The 24,938-nt window shown below is 29.4% G+C and overlaps 2 protein-coding genes across 3 annotated transcripts; both read right to left on the bottom strand.

The window, feature by feature from the left end:
- Positions 1 to 1,439: 1,439 nt before the first annotated feature.
- Positions 1,440 to 11,989, bottom strand: LOC109798372 (transducin family protein / WD-40 repeat family protein). 2 transcript variants are annotated; one of them, XM_020358606.3, is made up of 22 exons: positions 11,407 to 11,989; positions 10,102 to 10,156; positions 9,861 to 9,983; positions 9,624 to 9,720; positions 9,494 to 9,530; positions 9,287 to 9,392; positions 9,147 to 9,204; positions 8,029 to 8,126; positions 7,785 to 7,904; positions 6,926 to 6,962; positions 6,633 to 6,754; positions 6,429 to 6,556; positions 5,760 to 6,312; positions 5,548 to 5,640; positions 4,933 to 5,118; positions 4,622 to 4,835; positions 3,813 to 3,910; positions 3,533 to 3,712; positions 2,885 to 3,007; positions 2,536 to 2,800; positions 2,132 to 2,370; positions 1,440 to 2,041 (listed from the first exon to the last, which is right to left on the bottom strand). In XM_020358606.3, the coding sequence occupies exons 1-22, from the start codon at positions 11,721 to 11,723 to the stop codon at positions 1,946 to 1,948; spliced, it is 3,345 nt and encodes a 1,114-aa protein (XP_020214195.1). In that variant the 5' UTR covers positions 11,724 to 11,989; the 3' UTR covers positions 1,440 to 1,945. The 2 variants fall into 2 exon arrangements, with proteins under 2 accessions (XP_020214195.1, XP_020214196.1); XM_020358607.3 differs by having other exon boundaries at positions 2,885 to 3,004; positions 11,407 to 11,988.
- A 7,816-nt stretch (positions 11,990 to 19,805) lies between these two features.
- GLYI8 (Lactoylglutathione lyase / glyoxalase I family protein) lies at positions 19,806 to 21,171 on the bottom strand. The gene is made up of 2 exons (XM_020359564.3): positions 20,632 to 21,171; positions 19,806 to 20,235 (listed from the first exon to the last, which is right to left on the bottom strand). Exons 1-2 carry the CDS (start codon positions 20,959 to 20,961, stop codon positions 19,987 to 19,989), a joined length of 579 nt encoding a protein of 192 aa, XP_020215153.1. The 5' UTR covers positions 20,962 to 21,171; the 3' UTR covers positions 19,806 to 19,986.
- Positions 21,172 to 24,938: the final 3,767 nt, after the last annotated feature.

Raw genomic sequence — 24,938 nt, 5'->3', positions numbered from 1 at the left:
AAGAGGAATAATTAAAAGACATATACGTAGTATTAGTCATTTTGATATACGAAAGTAGTAAACACTGTTATGTTAAACCATTAAAATAAGAAAATGTCAAATAGTAATAAGTCGATAACTTTTATTATTTATTAGTATTTTATCTTTAAATTTATATCAATATTATTTTATGTTTTTTGAATTTTGAAATAATAATTATTAGTTTGTACTTGTATTTGATATTTTTTATTTCACGAACTAATATGACAACCCTTCCAAATACAAGAAATAAAATGGTGATTTACTCAATTAAAATGAAAAGAAACATACTTTCTGAAAAGGTTTCAAATAATATTTTGGAGATTGTCGCACATGGGCTTTGACTATGTTGAATTGACTCCTCCCATCAACCATGATGCACTTCTTGGAGTGACATTTCCATTCCAGTTTTTGTATTCTGGGCCTCCTATAGTCATAATTATTTATCAGCATATTTCCGAGAAAAATAAGTGTAAGATCAACACATTTGACATCGCTGGTGAATGTTGGGGAGACGAATATTCGAGGAAATTTATAAATTATTTTTATTAGCTCATAACTTAGTTTGATTGACTAAAATAAACTTCAAGTAAAATATTTCATTGTAGATTACAAAACATTTATTAAATGTCAGTGAAAAAACACTTCACGAAAGATACTCTTGTGAAATATTCCAATACACTTTTACAAATTGACAAACTATTAATATATCAATTAAACACTGCATTCTTATGATACTAAACAATTTCAAGTAAAATATTTGACTTTCATCCACTAAACAACTTTGAATATCATATACAAAATATTTTTTAAAAGACAGTCATTTTCCAATATAGAATATCAAGTAAAACCAATATAAAATAAATTTCAACCAAGTAAAACAGTTTTGATATATACACTTCAAATTTAATAAATCAAAATCACAAGACAATTCAAACCAAATAAAAAATGCATACCTACATTTTTAATAATCTTATTCAAAATATTAATATTTCCCAAATAGATTATAATCTTTTTGAATATGAAACCGAGTAATAAGACTGAAATTGCATTTCATTCTAAACTCAAGCCGCTTTAGCCTCCTCCTAGACAATTTTTTGCAACTTGAATGAATAATAAAAGAATGTCAGACACAAATCTTCCCAAAATGATAATTCGAGGATCGGACGTTAGAACTCTCGATTTAGATCGGAAACTAATAAAATTCATAGTCGACAACCCAGAATTTTGCAAATCATATTATGACTTGGGGCTTTCGGATCAAATTAGCGCCAAATGATTAATCATATACCATGACTCGGGGCTTTTGGATCAATTAATCATATATTTCACGGCCAGAGAAATGACTCTAGGTCCCAAGCACCATGGACCTGGACAGGGGACAGCCAGGAGAAACCAGTGATTCTAAATCACAAACATGATAAATTAAATGGTGGATGATTAAATAAACATGATGCTACATTATTCACCTGTTTGACGATCAAATCAAAACTTATATGGCTAGTGTGATACAATATTCTTTAAAAAGAAAATAAAAGAAAGGGAAACATCAATCTATAACTGACATTAGAACAGCTTGGAGCGTCACCATGGTACCAGAGGGGTGTGAGGAAAAAACCATCTGGAAATTTTAGGGCAAACAAACAGACAAAACACTGTTCTCCATATTACAAATATTGGTTGAAAAACAATCTGCTAAATTTTCTGACCATTTCAACTACCTTCAGTAACAGCTTTTAATAACAGTCGATGTGAAAGCTGCAGACACAGCAAGAAATTGTAGAAGCACATAGAATCAAAACCCTGCACCTGAAATCTAGAGATGGCAGTAGTCTGTGTACATGGATGAGAGGACCAGCAATCACTACTGCAAGATGCTAATCACATGAAAATTTTCCAAAATCAGCAAAAAGAAATCTGTAACTTTTTAACTTAGTCTCACGCTCTGCCTTGTCTTGATCATCCGCTTGAGTGAACCTAACCAGGACTGGCATTCATCCCACTCAGTAGTAGTAAGAAGAACCTGCAAGACGAGTAAAACAGCTACAATGTAAATTTGATGGGAGTTATTTACACAGGTAAAAACCAAATTTCGCATTTGCAATTGGTTTACCTGAATTTGTAGGGCAGTACCGAAATCACCATTGTCTAATGCCTGACAAAGCTGAAGGAGCTTATCAGAAGCATTTTTTGAGATGTCTCCACTATTCAACTTGGAAAACAACCCACCAAGTCTCTTTGAGTTGTCTTCTATCTCCCGCCTCTTAGCTGGGTTTGCACGGGAGCCACCGAGGGCTTCTGATGTCTCGTTGAAAAGCCTTGTCAATGTTGTGACAATAGGCTTTTGATGCCCTGGCATAGTCAAAGCAAGCAAATATCGCAACAAATATGTTACGTTAAATGTATATTTTCAGATGTCTTATGACCCATATGTAAAATAAAAATGGAGTCAACCAAATTCAGGATTCTTAGCCAATCTAAAATCCCCAGAAACAAAAAACATGTAAATAAAATTACCAGGTACTTTTGAAGTATCAGCAGTCTGCAAAGTAGGAGGTGGAGCTGGTGGTGCTGCAGCTGGTTGCACAGGTTGCACTTGAGGGGGGCTTGGAGGTTGTATTGATCCCACCCCAGGTCTTTGGACACCACCAGAACCGGAGACTGGCATGAATCCCATTGGATTTGGAGTAGGTGCCACAACTTGTGACAAGTTCTGGCCATGACCTAAGCCCACTTGAGATGAAGCAGGGGGTGTAGGCTGGTAAGGTGGATTGGTGGTTGTCTGAAATATAGAAAGTCATGGTTTAATCAACAAGTAGCCTCATATTTAAGAATATCAAATTTGAAATTAAAAGGGTTTACTGACATTATATAATTGAGAACCCAATGTGGGCTGCTGATATCGCTCCACATTTCTAAGCACAGGAGGAGTTTGAGGATCAAAAGTTCTCAAAGGAGGTGGCGCAACAGCAGTATTTGAGAAATTCTGCTACAAGAAAGAAACAATTCGATTTAAGAAAGCAATAGGAGGAAAAGTGTAAATAACCAACAGCTTGAATTTTGCTCGGAATGACAAAATCTTATACAAGGAAGGGGAAGAAACCCACTAAACAAATTGAAGATTATACAAGAGTGACCCTGCATGAGTTTCCCCTCATTGTGCCTGCTAACAATAATAAAATAAAAACATTCCATACCCTGATATTATCTACCTGTGGATTAGCAGAGGCTTAAATTTTAAACAAAGAAATAGCTGCCACTGCTCGAGTCAATTCCAACACTAGTGCATGTTTGGTTAAACTTTAAAAAAATAAATAACTAATTCTTTTGTAGCCTCTAAAAGGAGCTTTAAAGAGAACAATTACTTCCCCCTGAAAAATTATAGACTCCGCTTATATTTTGGGGAAAAAAACACTCAAGTTATTGCTGAGCTATAATTCCATAAACATTATGCACAAACACACTAGAACTATTACTACACTTTTATAAGATTTGACATGATATGATAACATACCTGGGGAGCTTGTGCAACCTGATTAGTCTGTGGTGGAACAAACAAATTAGGCTGTTGAGGTTGCTGAGGTGGAGTAGGAGCCACATAGCCACTTCCATATCTAGGATCAAATGGCTGTTGATAGCTATCAGGATACTGAATTCCAGAAACACCATGCTGCACTTGAGTGGGTACTGACTCCTGAACAACAAACATTATTTGGAATAATTTCAAAATTGTAGAAAGCCGGTATGCTTTTCACCAAAAAAGAAAGTGCTCAAAAACAAAGTTAAATAACTACCTGATAATAATTTCTATTATAATTGGAATGATCAGCACCATAAAAGGACCCACTATGTGATTGAGAAGTTTCAAAAGCAGTAGTTTTGAAGTCTTTCTCTGCAAACAATAACCATTTGAAAGGAAACAAAAGTGAAGCAAATACAGGTGTATGGAAAGCTTCAATAGTAAACAAAAAGGGGAAACACTAAAAGCTGAATTTGTGGCAAGATAATAATTAATCAATTAACTACGAATAACTGTGAACATAGGTCTCTCCAACGAGGAATCCTTAATAAGAATAATTATGGTGTTCCTCAATTAATGAAGATTAACTTGATTGAACTGCAGCTCTATATTCCTTACGTGATTTACAGTGACCTGCTTTTAAATAGAATATTGTAAAATATGAAATTTTCCAAAAAAGGAACTCTTGGTAAAACTAATTCAATTTAGGAAAAATTTAACACACCATTATTCATTAACAATATTCAAAGAGTGGCTGATAAGTAACCATTTGACTGGTTGAGTTTTCCTAAAACAGGAAATATTTTTTAATCAAACAATTCATCTTTCGGTTGTTTGCAATACCCCCCCCCCCCCTTTCATCCACAAAAACACGGAGGAACTATGATTGAGTATAAAATTACACCATACTCTACTAACCATAAAATATATACCAAGTTAATTTGATACATAATTATAAATATAATAATATTATACTAAAAAAAATAAAAATGCTAGTAGTTTAAGTATTCATCAAGAAAAATTGTCATGCAAAGTGTCACTTGCAAATAATCAGCATCCCTTCAAGTCCAAGAAATTTTTTACCAGGTTCTGTAGAAAGTGCAATTCGATCCTTTAAAATTGTAAGTTCAGGCGACAGTTCTTCAGAACCCAACAGCTTTAAATACTCCATCGCTGTAGTCAACAGCCCTTGACTTGCTAAAATTTCAGCATATTTCTCAACAAGCTTGCACAGAGAGGCACTAAACCGCTTCTGCCCAGTTGCCAAGGCAAGAACAATAGTCTTTTCCATTAAATCCTAACAAAATATAATTTTGACAAATTTCCGGTTGCAATATCAGTAGGTGGGAATTTTATAACATAATTACAAGATACAACAAGAGCATCAATCTTACCTGAAGAAGGTCAACATAAGATTTTCCCTCATGCTCATTTGACAGGCTCCTTGACCAAATTTCAACAGTTTTATCAATATTTCCAGCACATATATAGCAAAGAGTTGCAGCTAATGTATTGCCTGCCCCCATGAGCTTTGAAGCAAGTGTGTCACAAAGCATAGTCCATTCATCTCTCTGAGCAAACTGTTAATATGTGATAATAAAAAAAAATAATGAGTGTAGTTAAAATAACTCAATCATGAAAATTTATGGCTAATATTGAGTTTCTAATTTGTATTTTGTACTATTAAGAGAAATTTTGATCTCAAAACTTGATCCAATCATAACGTGACCAATAGTAGCAACAATATGAAGACAATGTAGTCAAAAAGTGTAGGCTTTCAAGAAGCAGTAATTATAGAGATGGCAGTATGTTAACAAAAACAAATAAATTATTAAAGAAACCCAAGGTACAATAAGAAGAGCAAGTCTGAGATGCATAAATCTTCCTTAGGTAACTCCGCATTTCTTTTATGATCAACTTAAGAATGATAGGAATAGTTGAATAATGTCAGCAATTCAAAATCTAACACAAACAAAATTAGACAAGAAGCAAAGACCAAAGAGACTTACACTGCAAAGAAGAGCAAGAGTTTCTTTCCAAAATTTCAGGGGCCTAGTGTTCACCAGGCTCAAGAGATCATTGCTCACCATTGCTGATACAATCTGAAAATGGAAATGACCAACAAATGAAATAGACTTGTAAAACATAAATATCAAGTAGGTATTGCATAGAACTTGTTAGACATGAAATTGATAGTTTATATGATGATATTATCAGCTACCTTCAAGTACGGTGATCGGATCATCTTGAGGTATTGATTCCGTGTACTTTCCCACAAGGAAGCATTACCAACATGAGCAATAACTAATGCATCAGCCCATTTATTTGCAGAAATGCATTGCATAACCGCCCCCTTGTAGTCCCCAACAACTAAAGCATGCTGAACACTGTCATCAAATGAAGGGTCACCGCTCTCCTCTGCTTCCACATCATCTTGGACATTCTCTGAACCATTGGCATTTTCCGCAATAACAAAGTTGCCAGCAGAAGTAGATAATGGGGTATCAGCTTTAGGACTGGGAAGATTATTAAAGAAATCCTCCCCATTATCAGTAGAGAAAGTGGTTTCATTAGTAGCCACATGTCCTACATTGTCAACAGTTGTGTCCTCAAGTCCGAGAGCATTTACTTCTTGGGAAAGATCATCATTAACTGTGTCTTTTGCTTCACTAGGCACATTGAAGCCAAGATGTGAGAGGAGTTTTGTCCGTGCAGTCCCATCATCTTCAAACATAACCTTCAAAAAGCCCCATGTTTCTCTTTCCTCCTCAGATCTATCACAACATTAAAAAGTGATCAGCACTGCGCAAAACTCACAAGTTAGGCATACAAAAAAAAATAAAAATAAAAAAATCATGAAACAATGTTGCACTTCATGAATAGAACTCACTCTGATTCCTGAGATTTTTTATCACATAAGACCCTCAATAAAGACCTTTCCCCATTTTGTATTGCAGTTTCAAATTCAGATGAACGACTGACTAGACCATGTTCGGTGACCAAGTTATGCACATAAACCTGGAAAACCACGAGTGGAATGAATTCAACTAAAAGCTTCAAGAAATTTACCATACAAAAAGCACTAAAATCTTACCTCTGAAGCACCAGATGGAGAACCTGCAGCAGATGCCTTGGGATTATAGGACACAAGTTTGCCTCCAAAGCCAAAAGACACACCAGCAGGACGTTTATACCATTTTGGTGCCCTCAGTGGTGCTGCACAGAAAGAACATCCAGTTGAGAGATGCCAAAAAAGCTCTGATCCAAAGGTGTTTTAAAGAACAGAAAGCATTGTCTAATCCTCCTCAACACACACACATATAGGTGATATATGAGAAATTATAAAAGCTAGTAGTTTGTTCCATAGAAGTCAAAAAAATGTATCACCTGCACCAAAATCATTTTCTTCAGATTGACGGCAACCCTGCAGACAATTACAAATATTACCACAAATAATATAGCCAATAAAGAGATCTACAAGAGAATCTGGAATGCAAATTAGTCCTAATCCTAAATTATGAAGAAAAAAGAAAAAATATATATATATAAGAAATCCTAATGCATGCAAAATGTTATTAATAAGCCAAGTATATATGCAAAAACTAACAGGTTTTGAGAAACACCAGGCTCGGTAGAATTGAAAGTTTAATTCAATGACAAAAGTTGATCATAGAAAAATGCTCACCTGCTTAAAGGGAGATTTAGTAAAAAAAATAAGGTTGCAAACTTAAGGGAAAGGAAACAAACAAAACAAAAAATTTAAACAATTCAATTTAATAATTGGCTATAAGTATCATGTACATAACTTCAAAAAAAAATTATGAGTTATAACATGATTGAAGTGATAAAGAATGAGATGGAGAACAGAAAGCAAAAAGACAGATAAGAATTGACTACAGTGAGTTAAACTGAAAACAGAAATGTACAGGAAAATCAACAATTAGAAAATGGCTACTTCAAAATTTGTATTTGAAAAATATTTTCCTTATACAAATTGTAAGACACTAGTTCATCACATGCCACAATAACTACGATCTATTGAATTATGACCAATAAAAAATATTGTGAATAAAATTTAAGCATCACTTATCCAGTATTTCATTATCCATGTCAGTTTATCATATCACTCCAAGTTAATAACTCTCAATGAAATCCTTCAATATAACAACAGACTAACACAAACTTGCTAAACAAAATCAGGTAAAAACTCACCAAATCTAAAATAAACCACCAAAAATATATGTACCTTAATATTATATATGCCAATTTTTCCATCAAAGGAAGATGCTGATATTACTCCAGGTATCTTAGGATACCAATGCACATCAAAATTCCAGTTGGTCCCAGCTGGCAATTCATAGGCAATCTGTACGCAGAAATCATGTCCCAGCATTGAACAAAAGTCATATAAATGTAAAGGTCAACACAATCAAGCACTTTCGTAACTCGTCAAACAGAAAATGAGAAAGATAAAGAAGGCCAAACACCACCTCTCCAGAAATCATGTCCCAGCATATAGTTCGGCTATCTTTGCCACAGGTAAGCATATAAGAGCTATCATTGGGACACCACGACATTGCAATTACACCTAATATAGAAATTCAGGCAACATAAGCAAATCAGATAAACTAAAAAACAGTGAAAGAGAATGTAGCTTCACAATAAACTGCAAGTATAAAATTCAGATTCAGACTTAGACAGACTAAATGATAAATCAGAACCTAACATCAGCTCAATTGTCAGAACAAAAATATATACATTTGGCAACATGGGCTGTATATCGTCTACTACATAAAAGAAGAAAATCTAATAGACAAAGTACTTGATTGGATACCATTTCAAATGTATTCGGTGAAACATTTGTTTTTGCAGTGTTTCCAAACAAGCAATAGAAAAAGACATAAGGTAGAAAAATCCCAATATCCTAGGAAGCAGGGACACTTCCAAATAGGCATCATATTCATGCCTATCATGTAGCAGGGCTAGACACTTCAAGAATACTAAGGATACTCCTTAAATTTTGGAACTTTTCCATTTTGATTTATCTGAAATTTTATTTATACACAAATACAAGTGGAAATACGACAATAATTAAATAAATGATAGTATTTTAACCAGTTGTGAAAAATTTAAATATTGATTCTCTTATACTTTAACTTTTGTGCTTTTATACTAACACTAGTTGTATATATTTACCATAACTAAGCTATGCTATGCCCCAAAGTTTATAAAATTTACCATGCCCCTATGTCACAGTCATGCTGTAATCTGTATCCATGTCTCCTGTCATATCCAAGCTTCCTAATACTATCTCTATCACCCTCCCCACCTCTTCATGTATAATCAAGTAATCAACACATTTTACATAAATAAGTGAACATGATAATCTACAATTGTCAAAATTTTAATTATCCACCCTGACCTGTTTCACACAGCTAACATTACTAGCTCACTTGCTTCCCACATGTTTTTGGTTTTTAATTAAATAAAAGATTGGTGTGCAGGAATAAAGAAAAAAGTACAACAAAAAGGGAAGGTAGTATTGATAATGACAAGTAGACAGACAGAATACCACAAGAATTATAAACAAACTAACAGGTGCCATTACCTCTAGTGTGTCCCACAAACTCCTTTATTGGTGAAATTATATTCCTCATATCCCAAAGCTGCATAAGCATGCTCATATAAGATCAATACACACAACCCTTGAAATAAATAAGCAAATCATCTGCAGTAACCATACTATACCCTCAAAGAAGGAGAGCCATCTTCATCTGAAGCAACAACAAGTTGAGTGGCAACATCAGGATTCCACTGCAAAACTGAGCACCGCCTTCTAACTGAATCTGCAAAGCTGCCAGTTCACAAATGATAAAAAAGGTTACAACTTTTTTTGGTAATAGAATATCAAACTTCTTCAAAAAAAAAAAGGCAAAAGATGAGCAACCAAGTTACCTTATCACTGGCTTTTGCTTCTTTAGGTCCCAGACCACTGAAAAAATAAACACAAGAATATATATAGTATTCCAGCAGAAATACAACATTGAGAACAGAATATAAAAGATACATTAAATTCCTTCCTCACCAGTGGTCCCATTGTATGAGGTAGAAGCTAATATGTGTTGGACTTTACTGTTCCAAGATAAGAATGAAATTTCTCCCTGGGAAGCAGAGCCAGTACTCTGCACCATTATCATATACACTAAATGTGTAAAATTTATTAAATTATAGAAACATATATTTGAAGATTAAAACACATTAATCCATCAAAGCAGGGGCAGAGGTATTCAACATGCACACTCTTAAGGGAAAAATCTCTGACCTTTAGTGGTGGAAAATGTGTAGGCTCTGAAGGATTGGCCAAATCCCATATGCAAATTTCACCATCCTCAGCCCCAGATGCAAGAAGATTTGGTGCAATGACATTAAATTCAAGACCACGAACCTGAAACATGAAAATATCCGAGATGGGATTTTAAATATAAGTGAACAATACATATGGTCTAAAACAAAGAACAATTAAAACTCAACAGGTTGGCTTGTAAAAGCAAAGGAGGACTTACTGGTCCTTTATGCCGTACAAGGTGTCCAACAAGAGAACTTTCATTTGACTCCGAGCTGAGGAAAGTTATGAAGATAAATAAACTCGTTGAATAAGCAACAAAAAAAATTGTATATGAAACATATATCATAAATTGAACCAATTAAGCAATGAACCAAAATATTCAGAATTACTAAATTTTTATCAATATTGCATCATTATATAGTCCAACAGAAATTAATGCCTTTCTCCATTTTCATGAAGACTACTCTATAGTGCTATAATTTGAAGAGAACATGATTTTGAGTTAGCATAGCTCAGACACAAATGATTGCCAATATAAGATCATTATTTACTTGCATTGACAGACAAGGCCATTCATCTATAATTGCTGAAATTAGAAAATTTGAAAGGCAAATTTGTCTTCATATTGTGGAAAGCATGCGTGACATTGAATTTACATGATAATATTTGAAGAATTCAAACCTCGGGACCCAATCATTGTAATTTATATAATTATTATGAAACCATCATCTCCTATTCTTCCACAATTTTCTTGCAGAAAGAGACCACTACACCAACTCATTGGGAAGGAGAAGGACCAGTAACATAAAGCAGCACAATACTAACACTTCCAAAATATAATGAGCAGTAATAAAAGCACCAGAAAGGATTGACAAAAGAATAAGCAATTATTTATCTATTAACAGAGGGGTTGGCCAGCTCTTTCGACCTTATGCATCCATTTTACTGTTTCTTTTTATTTGATACTTTAGGAGGCTACCTTACCCCCTGCTTGTTCACTCCTTCCTCATACAAAATTCTTACTTTCTTCATTGATTAAGTAATAAATGAAATGCAAATTGTACACCAAGCAGCAATATTATATGATGCATTCATATTAACCAAAACTCCTATGCTAACTCAAAACATCAAAACAACCGTTGAGAAGCATATGAAAATTATAACTGAACTATACCAAATAATAATAATAATAATAATAATAAGAAGAAGAAGAAGAAGAAATCAGCAATTCGAAATTGAATTTGATTTGCATCAAAATCGTATTATGCAATAAAAATTTCGGTACTCCTTCCCCTGATCACCAATGTTGAATTGTTACTCCCATCCATGCATTAAAACACGCACTATTTATCAATCATCAGACAATCCATTTAAACCATTCATTTAGCCAAGTTCCCAATTCTGCAATCTAACCACATTTCTAGGAAATCATCTAACCCTAGGAAACTTCAATCTCCGCAAACACATGTCATTTCCAATACCAAAAACAAAAGCAACGCTAATGAGAGAAAGGCCGAATTACCGGATCAGAGTGAGAGGATTCCAGATATCAATGTTGCCATCGACCAATCCACCGGCAACGAGGCCGAGAGCGAAGCCTTCGGAGGCAGAACCGTTCTTCCCCCACGAGAGACGGTTGAAGCGGTCGGAGCTCGGGCACTCGGCGACGATAGGAAGTTCCGGATCGTCGGACTGGAAATCGAGTTTGAATATCTCGAGATTCGCGGACGAGCTGAAGGACAGATCAACGGCGCCGGCCATGGTACCGGCAGCCAGGTACGGTGCGTCCGGCGCCAGCGCCACCGACGCCGATCGACTCACCCCTTTGATGCACGCCATTCGATCTCCGAAAACCTAATTGCGCCGGAAACAGGAAATTGAAATCGCGAATCAGAAATTTGAGTGCGGATGGAGAGCGAAAATAGATCTAGGAATTCGTAATGTTTGGATCTGATCTGCGGAATGCGAGAGTGTGAAGAACCACTCTCTCTCTCTCCGTTGTTGTTGTTCCTCCTTTTTTCCTCTCTCCGTTTTTTCTACAAATTAATTTTGCGTTGTCCGAGCTCGTTCTTTTGAGTTTATAGATACACTTGTTGTGTCACACAGTTTGGGCTTTGTGAGGGTGCACTTGTCTGCAACGTACAACCGTTTAAGCGAGAGGTGTACGAGTACACGTCGCACTGGATTATTAACCCCTACCAGGTACAACGTGAAACTGTGGCATCTCTAATTAGAGATTGACACGTGTGATATTGCGTGAGGTAATATATGCTGCATTTGATGCATCGGGTGAAATTAGCGTGAGATTGCAATTCTCTAATCTGACAAAAATGGTATTCAATGTCTGATTGAGGAAATAAAAATAACAAATACTTCATGTTGACTTATATATTTTACATAATTTTTTTTATCTATTAGATTTATAATAACAATATTAAAATTTGTACATTTTATTTCAACTCTTAGGACTAAGTTAATTCTAATAATTTAATTTTATATACATATTAATAAAAATAATTATATATTTTTAATTTTCATAATTTCATATAAAATATATATTTCATTTATTAAATATTTTTTTTCATATTTATTGCAATTCTTTAGCTTTAAAATATGTTTGAATAAAAGTCATTAAATAAATTTAACAAAGTTAAAATTTGTTTATATTTGAGTCTAAAAAATTTAAACGTTTTTTCCTTGTATATAGGTCTCACAAGAGTATTTAATGTAAAATCAATACATTCAAAAGTCAAAAAATACTTATTTAGTATAATTTAAAATATTTAATATGATATATTAAATACTCTAATTAATACATTTGAGTTGAGAAATAATCTATATCTATAAAAGTATATATTTTGGTAATTGTCCTTTTGATTTTTACTTTTTAATGGACCATTATATCTCTTAGATGTAAATATAAAGGAGATATATGTTAGTAATTACCTTTTTGGTTTTCACTTTTTATAAACTATTATATCCCTTAAATTTAAAAAAAAAAATTATATTTTTTCTAAATAATTATCCGTAACTTCTAATATTTGTTTGTATTTAACTATTAGAGGTATGAAGTGTCTCAACTCTTCTAATATAAATAAAATGGGTTTTTTAAGAATTATTTAATCTCAAATTGTTAAATTTTCAAATGAACTTATTTATAATTGGACTTTTTGATTATTTGAAACAAAAAAAATTAAAATTTGTAATTTTTGTATTGATAATTGTGAAAATTTCTTATATATGTCTGATATTTGAAAGTTGTAATTTTATTTAAATATTTATTTGTAATAATGTTTTTATTTATTATTATCTTATATGTACCAATTATTTTGTACTAATATTCAAAAACTATATTTCAAATAAATGGTCATCCGTTTTTTACTATTTTTTTATTATTAAATCATTTTTTTGAATATAACTTTATATTTCATCTTTATTTTTACTTTAACTTTTAATATAAAAATTTTGTTCAAATTGAATACTAAGTTTAAGAAAATATGTAATGAGAATTTTGAACAAAGAAATACTTGAATCATAAACAAGTTAAAATTTAACTTATTTAACTCGTTAAAATAAAATAATCAAACCTATGATATTTCCATAAATAGAACTTCAAATAATTTTTCCTCAACGCATTTATATTTGCCCTTAAAAGACTTTCCAACAAGACTATTAAATTAGTATCGTTTTTATCTTAATTATTTTGTCAAACAATAGTGGTATCTTTCAATTAAGTTGTTATTGTTAAAATTATTATTTTTAATATGGAATAAATTATATTAACAGAATTTTTTTAGTGTTTTTATTATGATTACAGTAAAAATTAATATGTAAATATAGACACAATTTAAAAAAAATCTATATAATATATTATATTTTTACGTTTTAAAATAATTTAAAGGTATTGAAAATTAGATATTTAATGTTTTCATCGTCTTTAAGCACCCAACAAACGATTTCGATTAATTAGTGTGTAGGACTAGGAATGTGCGTTAAAAATTCAGTATTCAATGAGTAAAATGTTTCAATATGATATTTTATTTATATATATATATATATATATAATTATGACAATGGTATAAAATATTTATCAATTTTATTAATAATTAATTTTCATAATATACTATTTCTTGTGATTTACAAAACTTTTTTTCTAACCATTTTTTTACACTTATAAATTATTAAATTTAATTTTTCTCGAAGCAATAATTTGTTAATATTTGTCAATATATGTTAGGTTGGACATTTCTATAAGTCAACTTATAAATCAATTTTTATAATTTTCTTTTGGAGGTTTTAGTTTTTGTAAAATTGTAGTTTTTAATGATTTTTCTAAGCCACTATCCACTAAAGATGTACGAACTAAATATATTATTGACCTTATGTTTCTTAAGTAATAGAAAGAAAATGAATAAAGTATAAGATAAAATAAAGGCTAAAAACTTATTTTGCTTCCTTATAATAATTGTTTGTCTCAATTTAATCATATTTTTATTTTTTGTCTCAATTTGATCCCTAATAAGTAATAAATTAATTGGTTGCAATGTCAGACTTTCTTCCAAATTATTTAGACAGATTTAATTGTTGGCTACGTGGATGCCACGTGGAAGCTACGTGGATGCCACGTGGATGTCAATTTTTTGTCATGCATCTGGAACCAGAACGGCCCGTTCTGAAACCGGAACGACCCGTTCTGAAACCGGAACGACCCGTTCTGGTTTCACACTTAGTGTGTTAATTTTGCATCTGGAACGGGCCGTTCCAGATGCAAAATTAACACACCAGAAGTGAAACCAGAACGGGTTGTTATGGTTCCACATGGCCAGACATACAGTTGATGATTATATCTAAAAATTTTAGATCGTGAAGACAATATTTATTCATATATTTGTAATATTAAAAATTTTATATATAATTTTTAAAAGTATAAATATATATTATAGTTATTTTTTACAAGTTTTTATATCTACAATTATGATTAAGGATGAAAATAAACTAGGTCAGATTATGTTATATTATAATTTAACAGATTTGAACCTAATTTTTGTTAAAAATACATGTTATAAATATTATATATTTATCTGTCATAGAGATTTTTTAAAATGTTTGGTTACATAACAATCTTAAAAACCTACTTAATAATAATTTAACACTAATAAAAACATATAAATAAATATGTTAAATCTTATAAAAATTAAGTTTAATTTATTTATCATATAAAGATGTTTTTAATATGTGATATTTTTTTACAATTTTAATTTTTTTTATCAACATAAACAATAAATAGAAAGTACAAAAGTTTAACAAATATCATATAAATGAATAACTCCTTGAAATTTATATTTTATACATACGATAATTTAAATATATATATATATATATTAGAATATAATTTTTATTTTCTAAAATATATTATTTTTTAGATAAAAAAATTGTGTATGTGTAAATGACTTACTTTTGATTTTTGACCCACCACTGTGTTGGTTGGCGTTCTGAAACGGCCCGTTCTGAATCTATAACGGCCCGTTCTGAATCTAGAACGGTCCGTTTTGGAAGCCAAAACGGCCCGTTCTGGTTTCATAACAATCCGTTCTGCTGCACGCGTTGGTGTTAAATAATGCATCTGGAACGGGTCGTTCTAGATGCAAAATTTACACACCATGTGTGCAACCAGAACGAGTCGTTCTGGTTTCAAAATAGTCTGTTCTGGTTCCAGATGCATGACAAAATTTGACATCCACGTGACATTTACGTAGCTTCCACGTGGCATCCACATGACAACAGTTAATTCCGTCTAAATAATTTGGACAGAAGTCCAACATTAGAACCAATTAATTTATTAGGGACCAAATTGAGACCAAAAATAAAAGTGGGACTAAATTGAAACAAATAATTATTATAAGGGACCAAAATAGGTTTTTAGCAAAAATAAACATATATCAAAAGTTTACCATTTATAAAAACTAAATAAATAACATTTGGAATCGTAAAAAAATTATAGGAATAAAAATAATATTTTTTATAAAAGAAAATTAAAACCATAAAATAAATATATTATAGGGATAAAAATTTATTTAACCCATACATTATTGATTAAATTTTAATCAATAAGTCAGTCTTAAGTTTATACTATTTTAACTTGTTTTATTAATTGTAATTCATGCCTTAGCATAAATGAAAGTCATATAACCACTAGGGTTAGTCTAGTGGTTGGGTGGGGAGGGATTGAAGTAGTTAGAAGCATGAAGGCCTAAGTTCAATCCTCATTGCAACCATCTTTGTAATCTTTCCTATCTTAAAAAAAAAATGAAAGTCATATAGTTATATGAAAATAGGATAATAAAATGTAAATGAGGAGCGGAAAAACAAATTAAGGTTGAACTAATATCCAAATTCTTTTATTCAAGGATTTTTTTAAATGATTCTTTTTATTTAAAAAAAATATATGTCGTGCTTGTGATTTTTCTGAAAACATTAATTGCGTCTATATTATTAAAGCACGGCTAATAATATGCTATCTCAGATTAATAATCAATTTAAAAACTTATAAATATTTAAATCACAAACAGTTTTTTAGTAAAGAAAAATATTACAAACATGTCGCTTTTATAGTTTTTATTTTAGTTCATATGCTTAATTTAACAATTATTTTATTTTAATGAAAATAATCTTAAGTGAAAAACCACTATTAAAATATAAACTTAAATTCACTTTTAATAGTTAGAGTTATGCGAATGTGCAATTGTGACTCTCAATTTTTTTTTAATTATAAATTTGGTCTGTCTTATTTTTAAAATCTTTAAATAAAAAAATTGACCTGATTGTGAACGATACAACTTAACTATTATTAAGTCATATTAACTTCATGTTAGAAAAAAAAATTGACCTGTTTGTAAATGATACAACTTAACTATTATTTAGTCATATTGTCTTCATGTTAGAAATAATATTTTTTAATATAAAAATGTTATGCTCCTTTTTTATTTCAATTAGGATTCAAAATTTATCAAAATGATTTTATTTTAAATTATTATTAAAGTTGATTTAAACTTAAAATATAATCAGATGAAACTTAAAGTGGTATATGAGTAATAATTTTGAATGACATATTAATGATACTTTAACATTACTTAATTTTGATAATAAAAAAAAAAAAAACAAAGTTATAAAAGTTTTTGAATGACTAAATTGCAAAATTTAATTAATTTAAATATAAAACATAATTAAATATGAAGATTAAAATGGTATGAGTAAGCCAAAAACTCAACAAAGTCTTATATATTTAACCAATAAATTCTACCTGGATTTGTTGAGCAAAGTTAAGTGTTATAAATTGCTCGATAACAATTTGACTATTACGAGTAAATAAAAATACTAATAATTATGATATGATTAATAAATAGTTAAGTTTAAATTTTCGAAGAATATTCAAAGTCCTACCCTTTTATCTTTATATATTAATCAACATTTGTATATTAAATATTTTAATCAGCTTTTATATATTAAATACTTTAAAAATATATTAATAAACTTTTATATATTAAAAAATTTAATTGATTTTTATATATTAAACACTTCATGAATTCTTTCAAGAATTTTAAATTTTTTTAACTTTTTATTTAATTCAATTTTTATTTATCATAATTATCTATAATTTAAATTTAATATTTTAAAATAAATTATCAATAAATAAAATAATTTTATTCTACAATATAAATTAAATTTCATATATTTAAAATATAATTTATATATTCAAATACATTATTTTATTTTTATATGATATATTACATATTTTAATTAAATATAATAAATATTTAATCTTAAAACTAAAAAACAATTAATTAATATATGTACTAAAATTATAAGAATTGAATTTGTGATAAAAATAAGCATTTGATTTTAAAATTTTAAATAAGATATATTCACTAACAATATAATTACATTGTCATCCAATATCATGTATAATGAAAAATATTATTTTTCTTATAATAATTATTTTAAAAACTATATATTTGTGTAATATTTTAAACTAATAATATATAAAAATGAACAATTTAAATAATATAAAAACCCACAAATTAATTTAACTCACAATTTATAATGAGTTGTGTTTTTGTACAAGGGATTGTCGTTAGATAACTCTTAACGATACAATGTCAAAAAAGTATAGTTGCAATCTTTGTCTAAAATATTTGATGAGTGTGACCTGTCTTCTTAAACCTAATTATCTCTTTATATAACAATGCAATATTATGAACATGAATCTCATGTTTCTTGTAATTATTTCATGAATCACACCTTACCATTATTGTCATTGATGAACTTGTAAACTTTAGTATTTATGGTCATTATCTTGTCCATCCTACAGATCACGAGATTTAATTGATTGCCTGAACGAGCAAATAACTTGCCCTACATCCAAGTCACCATTTGCACATTTTGAAGTCATCTTGGAGTATAACCTTTAACATTTACCCAAGAGACCTCTTGGTCAACTTTAGAGGCCTTTCAGTTGGTGGGAGATTTTCGATACAAAATCTTCTGAGTTTGAGCACAAAGAGTATATAGTGTTTATATAAGTTTGAAATATAAAAAACACACCTTATGTTAGTCATAACTAGGAATCACAATGGTATAGAACCCTCTAAACTCAAGTGTAATAACACACATAGTCTATATTAATTATAATTATTGACAACACGTCTCAAGTTAGGCATAAGAAGATCACAACAATACAATTTATAAATAATAATTTTTTTTGTCTGTGCTTTATTTATAGATATGTTAATAATTATTATCATTTTATATATACTCTAATTTGATAATAAGATTAATTTGCAAAAGTCCTTCCTTAAATTAAACATGTTTGTGACAATTTAGAAAAAAAATTTGTTGATATTGAAAGATCAAGATGATTTATACAATTCTCACAATTTATGGCTTTACTCCATGTTTTTTTTTAATTTTGACTTGAGTCCTTTAAAATAAGAAATATACTTCAAAAAACATTAAATTATAAATGTTTACTTAACAAATATATATATATATATATATATATATATATATATATATATATGAAAAATCTGTTTATTTTATAAATAAGTTTATCTAGACTTACTTCGTTTAATAACTCATGTTCTATGTCAAATTTTAACAATCCAACCATTGAATTTAAAGTTCTTAATGCATAAATCAAATCTATAAATTTTTAAAAATTTTGAAAATTATTTGATATTTCATTTTATTAACTAAAAGTTATGAGGTAGACTTATTCCTAAAGTAAATGGATCCCTCCTCTCATATATATATATATATATATATATATATATATACTCCCACCTATTTTTTAGTTGGAGTATGTTAATAACCAACTCCAAAATTTTAAGACAAGAAAACCATCCATTTTATTTGATTTGGTTAATTTGTATAAAGGATATTATAATAATTTAATTTAATATTAAAAGAAAATAAAATATTTCTTCTCTCTTATTAACTACATTATCTAAGTCATTTATCTCCTCTATTAAATTTCTTCTCCAACCTATTTCTCTTTCCTATTAAATTCCTTTTATAACTTATTTATCTTTCTTTCATTAAATTTCTTTTTAACTCATTTCTCTCTCATTTCTCATGATATCTCCTCTCTCTAAATAAATAAAAATTAATTAATAGAAAAAAATAAGTAGGAGAATGAAGTTAATAAAAAAGTAAAAATATTATATTTTCTTTAAAATTAAATTAAATTACTATAATATCTTTTGTACAAATTAACCAAATTAAAATAAATAAGTAATTCTTTTGTCCTAAAATTTTGGTATAAGTTCATAACATGCTCCAATAAAAAATAGGTGAGAATATATTAGTATTTCCCTTATATATATATATATATATATATATATTCAACTAGAAAATTTTCGAAAGTTAAAGTGTTCATCGTAAGAAGGTTCTTCTTCTATCACATTCGGAGTTTTTACAAATTACGAGTACAAACACACAACGAAAGTTAATGAAAAAACTCTAGGAAGAGCTCCAAATACAAAGACCTGATAAAAAAAGAAGAAGCAAGATGAACCGTTGGAAAAGAAAAATATATATTGCAGCATCATGCATTATGACTCTGATTTGTCTCCACGGGTGGGGTGTGGCGATCCATTGGCAGCATTATCTTGCTTAGCGAATCCGCAGGAACGAGTTTGAGATTCTCGCAGTTGCATATTTCCACCATGAACCCATCTGGGTCGTTGAAGAAAATTTGATCCATTGCCTTTCCATCTTCTGTTTCCAGAGTCCTTTTCATGTACTTCACATTCATTTCCTTCAATTTTTTCTCCATTGCTTCCAGATCTTCACACTAACACCACAAAAACACCAACCACATCAGCCACCATCTCTTATGTAAGTGTTCCAAATTATTGGCAAATGTCTCTAGTTCCTTCACTCTCTATATATATTCCAACATTTTTGTTTTCCCCTTTCCTTTCCTTGCCCATGTTTGGATTGTTATTTTTACACCCCAAACCATGGTTTGGAGAATATAAATTACATTTTGTCTACAAACATAACATGACTAAATAACTATGGAGTTGTATTTGAACATGATGTTACAAGTCTATAACCCAAACACTCCCAAGATGCCTAGAAAAAGTAAGCAAATTAAATGATGAGAAAACCATCGAAAATTCTACAATATAAAGTGTGTGTACCCCCATATGTTCTCCCACAGCTAACGCTTAATTAATATTATTACCTGAAAAGATATATGGTTGTTTTGGGGATCCAAGTGTTGGGTATCCGAAGGCAATCTCTGATCTTCTTCCTTGGACTGCACCAAGTGAATACCAACTCCATAATTGAACAACCATGCACCCTCAAAGTCCAAGGCTTGAGGCCTCTCCATCAAAACAAATCCCAGCACTTGTGTGTAGAAGTCTATGGAGTCCTTCACGTTTCTACATAGCCTTGAAACGTGGTTAAGAGTCATTAATGGAGGTGGATTCTCCTCCTTTCCATGTCCTCCTCCTTTCTCTGCTTTTTTACTACTCTTTCTCTCATCTCCTCTAACCTCTTGCTCCTGCATTTTATTGATTGTGCTGTGAAATTGATGAAAACTTTGAAGTAATCCGTAAGGGTCTCAAAATGGCCTAGCTACACCGATCAAAATTCAAAACATATCTATCTCAATACGTACTGACTTAACAAAATTTAACTAAACATATATTATGGTTCGGTGAAAGTTTTATTCCAAATTAGGTTGGGTCGGTTCGTAAGCATAAAAGTATTTCAATTAAAGAATATAATTATTGAATTTATTTAAGTTTAATTAAATAATATTTCAACACGATTCAACAAAAAATTTTCACTTTTCAAAGCAGAAACGTAGAAATAAAAGGGAGATAAATTGACGTTGGGTTGGATGGAACATGAAAACACACTACATGTGCCGAGTTTACAGAAATTTAGGGATGGACACGTGGAGGATTTAGGAGGAAGGTTGTACGTGTATGAATGTGTTGGAGACACATACGATGAAACAATGGCGAGGTTGCTTAATTGAAGTGTACAGTGTAGACACATGCAAAAGAAAAAGAGGAAAAAACGGGGCGGTGGAAGCGCTTCTGAAGAAAGCAATTAGTGCGGTGTTTCCTTTTCTTCTTAACTCATCTACGTACCATGTATGTTTTTTATGTAATTAGTAAAGTTATTTACGTGTTTACTTACCGCAACAGTGAGGCCCTTGTCCTAACGAAAGTGTTGTTAATGTGTGTATTTAATCGACCTACCTAACTATATTTCGACTGAACATGCATAGCCCCTGAGGCTAAAGAACTAAGGCGCAAAGAGGTTTATAAGTTAATTTTTTCTAAAATTAAACACTAACTTTTATCTCACAAAAATGCTTTTAGAGAAATTTTTAGAAATTTTATTAAATTTTTAAAATTATTTTTTTATTTATTATAACTATTTATTAATTAAATTTAATATTTAAAAATTATTACTAAAAATATTATACTACAATATAAATTATTTATTATAAATTTTAAAATATAATTTATATATTTAAAAATATTTATGTATACAAAATTTAAATTAAAAAATATTTAAATATAATACTTATTCATATATATATAATTTATTATTATTTTTTATTATGTATAATAAATATTTAACATATGCATTACACATGCTAAAGTATTAATTTGATGTCATCAACCTTTATAGCTTGCTTGAAAGGTACATGTAATATTTTTAATCATCAATTCTCTTTCATTCTATATATAAATTATAATAACTCTTTTAAATATTTTAAGTAGGGATGACAATGAGTCCCATGGGGGCAGGTAATAGTAAATCCGTCCCCGTCCCACTAGATGAAAATTGACCTTATATTCACCTCATATCCATGCGGGTATCCCTGAATTTCTTGAATACCCACGGATATCCATGAATATTTATAAATTTTTTAAGAAATTAAAAAAATTATATTACAAATAATTTTTAAGTTTATATTTAATATCATTGAAACATTAAAAAAAATCAATGTTAATTTTGAACTTTTTGTTGAAATAATAATAAAAATACAAGATAATCAATAACTTAAAATACATCAATCTCACAAATAAGTGAAAGTCTCATATCACAAAGTTATAATAATTTAATCTCATAATTCCAAACGAAAGTAAACGACTTAAATTACATAAATCTTATTGGTCCAATCAAAGCTAGAAAATTAATCAAATTACTCCCAACATAATTCTATAACATGTTTAACACATGTTGGTAACTTCATCAACCTCACTTTTGTAAGAAAATAAGATGAGAGAATTTAGTTTTAGGGTTATGTGGTACAAGGATAATTAGGATATTTAAGAAATATTATTAAACGGGTACCCGCGGGTATGAATATCATCATACTCGCCCCCGTCCCGTTTATAAACAGTAAAAAATTATCCGTCCCCATTATCCACGGGTACCAAATTAGCTTATCTATTTATTATCTGTAGTGAATTTTACCACAAATATCAGCGGGTGCGAGTATTTTTTTCATCCCTAGTTTTAAGTATTATTTTGTTAAAATAATATATTCAGTTATTTTTATTAAAGGAAAGTATTTTAATAAGTTTTTCTTAATTTACCTATTTTAGTTTATTTTAAAATTTTCAAATTAAATTTATATATATATATATATTAAATATTATTAATTAAATTTTTTATAATATAAATCATTATTATAAATCTAAAATATAATTTATATAATTAAAATATTTATTTGTTAATTTTTAATTATAATATAATTTATATATTCAAAAGTTATTATTTATTATAAATTTCAGTAATATAAAATAAAATTTTTATATTATGTGATGTACAAATTAAAAATACTACCGTACCGTAGTTACTTTTTTTACCCCTTTTAAAGACTAGTTACTTACTTAAACCTTTTAAAATATACCCATGGGTGAATGTATTAAATTCAAACTTATACACTATTAATGTATTTAAATGAAACTTAAAATTTATAGTTAAATGAATTAATAAAAGAAATTATTTAAAATAAGAATATAGTTCTTTTAAGTATAAAAAAGTCTAAAATTTGTATATAAATTTTGTAGTGACTAATTTCTCAGTTAATTGGTTTAGATTTTTTTTTTACCCAACATGAATTAAACTAATTAAACTTGATGTTAATTGGTTCGAATATCGAATTTATACATTTAAAATTTGAAAACCTGAATTAAGAGTGCGCTTAGTAGCCCGAGTCCGGCGGGTTATGGAGGATTATTTAGAGACAACTTTGGTCGTTGGCTTATGGGTTTTTATGAGGATGCTGGAGTTGGGGACAATCTCAAAGCAGAGTTATTAGCTATCCTACATGGTATGAAGTTGGCATGGAGAGCTAACTTTCGCAATATACTTTGTGTTTCTGATTCGTTACTGGCAGTCAATTTGGTGTTGGGACCATTGGATGTGTTGCATAAGTATGCTCCTATCATTGCTCACATTAAGGAGTTACTGTAACAATCTTGGAGTGTTTGTGTTTGTCATTCTCTTCGAGAAGGAAACCAAAGTGCAGATTTTTTGTTGAAATTAGGGCCAAATTGCGGTGTTGACCTAATAGTTTTGGATACCATGCCTAAGGGTTTACACTCGTTTGTGACGGCGGATGCAGCTGGAACAATGTTCCGTAGGATGTAATCTTCCTTTTTTCTGTTTGTTTTCTTAACTCTGGCTTACCAAATTTTTTTTATAATTAATTTATATATTATTATTTTTTATTTAGTTAATAATTAATATATATATATATATATCATTTTAATTATTTTTAAGACATTTTTATATTATAATACATAAATTTTTTATTCATTTTTTTAAATACTTTAAAAAAATCAAGAAGATTTATATTTTAATATATTAAATATTATTTTCACACATTATAATGCATTTAAAATTTTTAAGTAGATTAAAAAAAATCTATTAAAAAAAATATTATAAATATATTGATTTTGTTAATTTTTATAATATATTAATTTAATTAGTATAAAAAATATATTTATTTAAAAAAATAACTTTTTTTTAATTTGTTAAATATTCGATAATTCGAACTAAATCAACCTAATTAATATCAAATTAATTTAATTCTAGTTAAATAAATAAATTTATAAAATTCAAATCAATCTAAATCAATTAAATTTAAATATTTCAAATTCATCTTTTATCAAACTCAAATCCACCGACTGATGAATACCCCCTTTTTTTTGTGTACTTGGCAAATACTTTTATAATATCAATCGCTCATAAGTCATGATAGGCATATAACATTTAAACTAACTAATACAAAAAATAATAAACCAATTTGTGATAAAGTGACCAAGTTAAATTATTATCTAAATTGAAATATGTTTTTATAATAAACTAAAAATGTTTCTTATATCCATGAGTATGGACACTACAGAAAGAAAAAGTCAATATATTAACAATTCGGTGTTAGAATAACCTTTTTATATATAAAATCTTTGTGGATCTGGTTACTTTTTATATAATAAAGTCATGGTAATT

This window comes from Cajanus cajan, chromosome 8 (assembly GCF_000230855.2).
Source record: "Cajanus cajan strain Asha chromosome 8, NIPB_CcT2T_4, whole genome shotgun sequence".
NCBI lineage: Eukaryota > Viridiplantae > Streptophyta > Magnoliopsida > Fabales > Fabaceae > Cajanus > Cajanus cajan.
This window is presented reverse-complemented; position numbering and strand designations above follow the sequence as displayed.

Coding starts and splice junctions, on each gene's coding strand:
- LOC109798372 (XM_020358606.3), bottom strand. CDS start 11,723: ATGGCGTGCATCAAAGGGGTGAGTCGATCGGCGTCGGTGGCGCTGGCG. Junction 8,127..9,146: donor GTTTGTGGGACACACTAGAG/GTAATGGCACCT, acceptor TTTCTATATTAG/GTGTAATTGCAATGTCGTGG. Junction 6,963..7,784: donor TTGGCATATATAATATTAAG/GTACATATATTT, acceptor AATTGTCTGCAG/GGTTGCCGTCAATCTGAAGA.
- GLYI8 (XM_020359564.3), bottom strand. CDS start 20,961: ATGCAGGAGCAAGAGGTTAGAGGAGATGAGAGAAAGAGTAGTAAAAAA. Junction 20,236..20,631: donor ACAACCATATATCTTTTCAG/GTAATAATATTA, acceptor TTGTGGTGTTAG/TGTGAAGATCTGGAAGCAAT.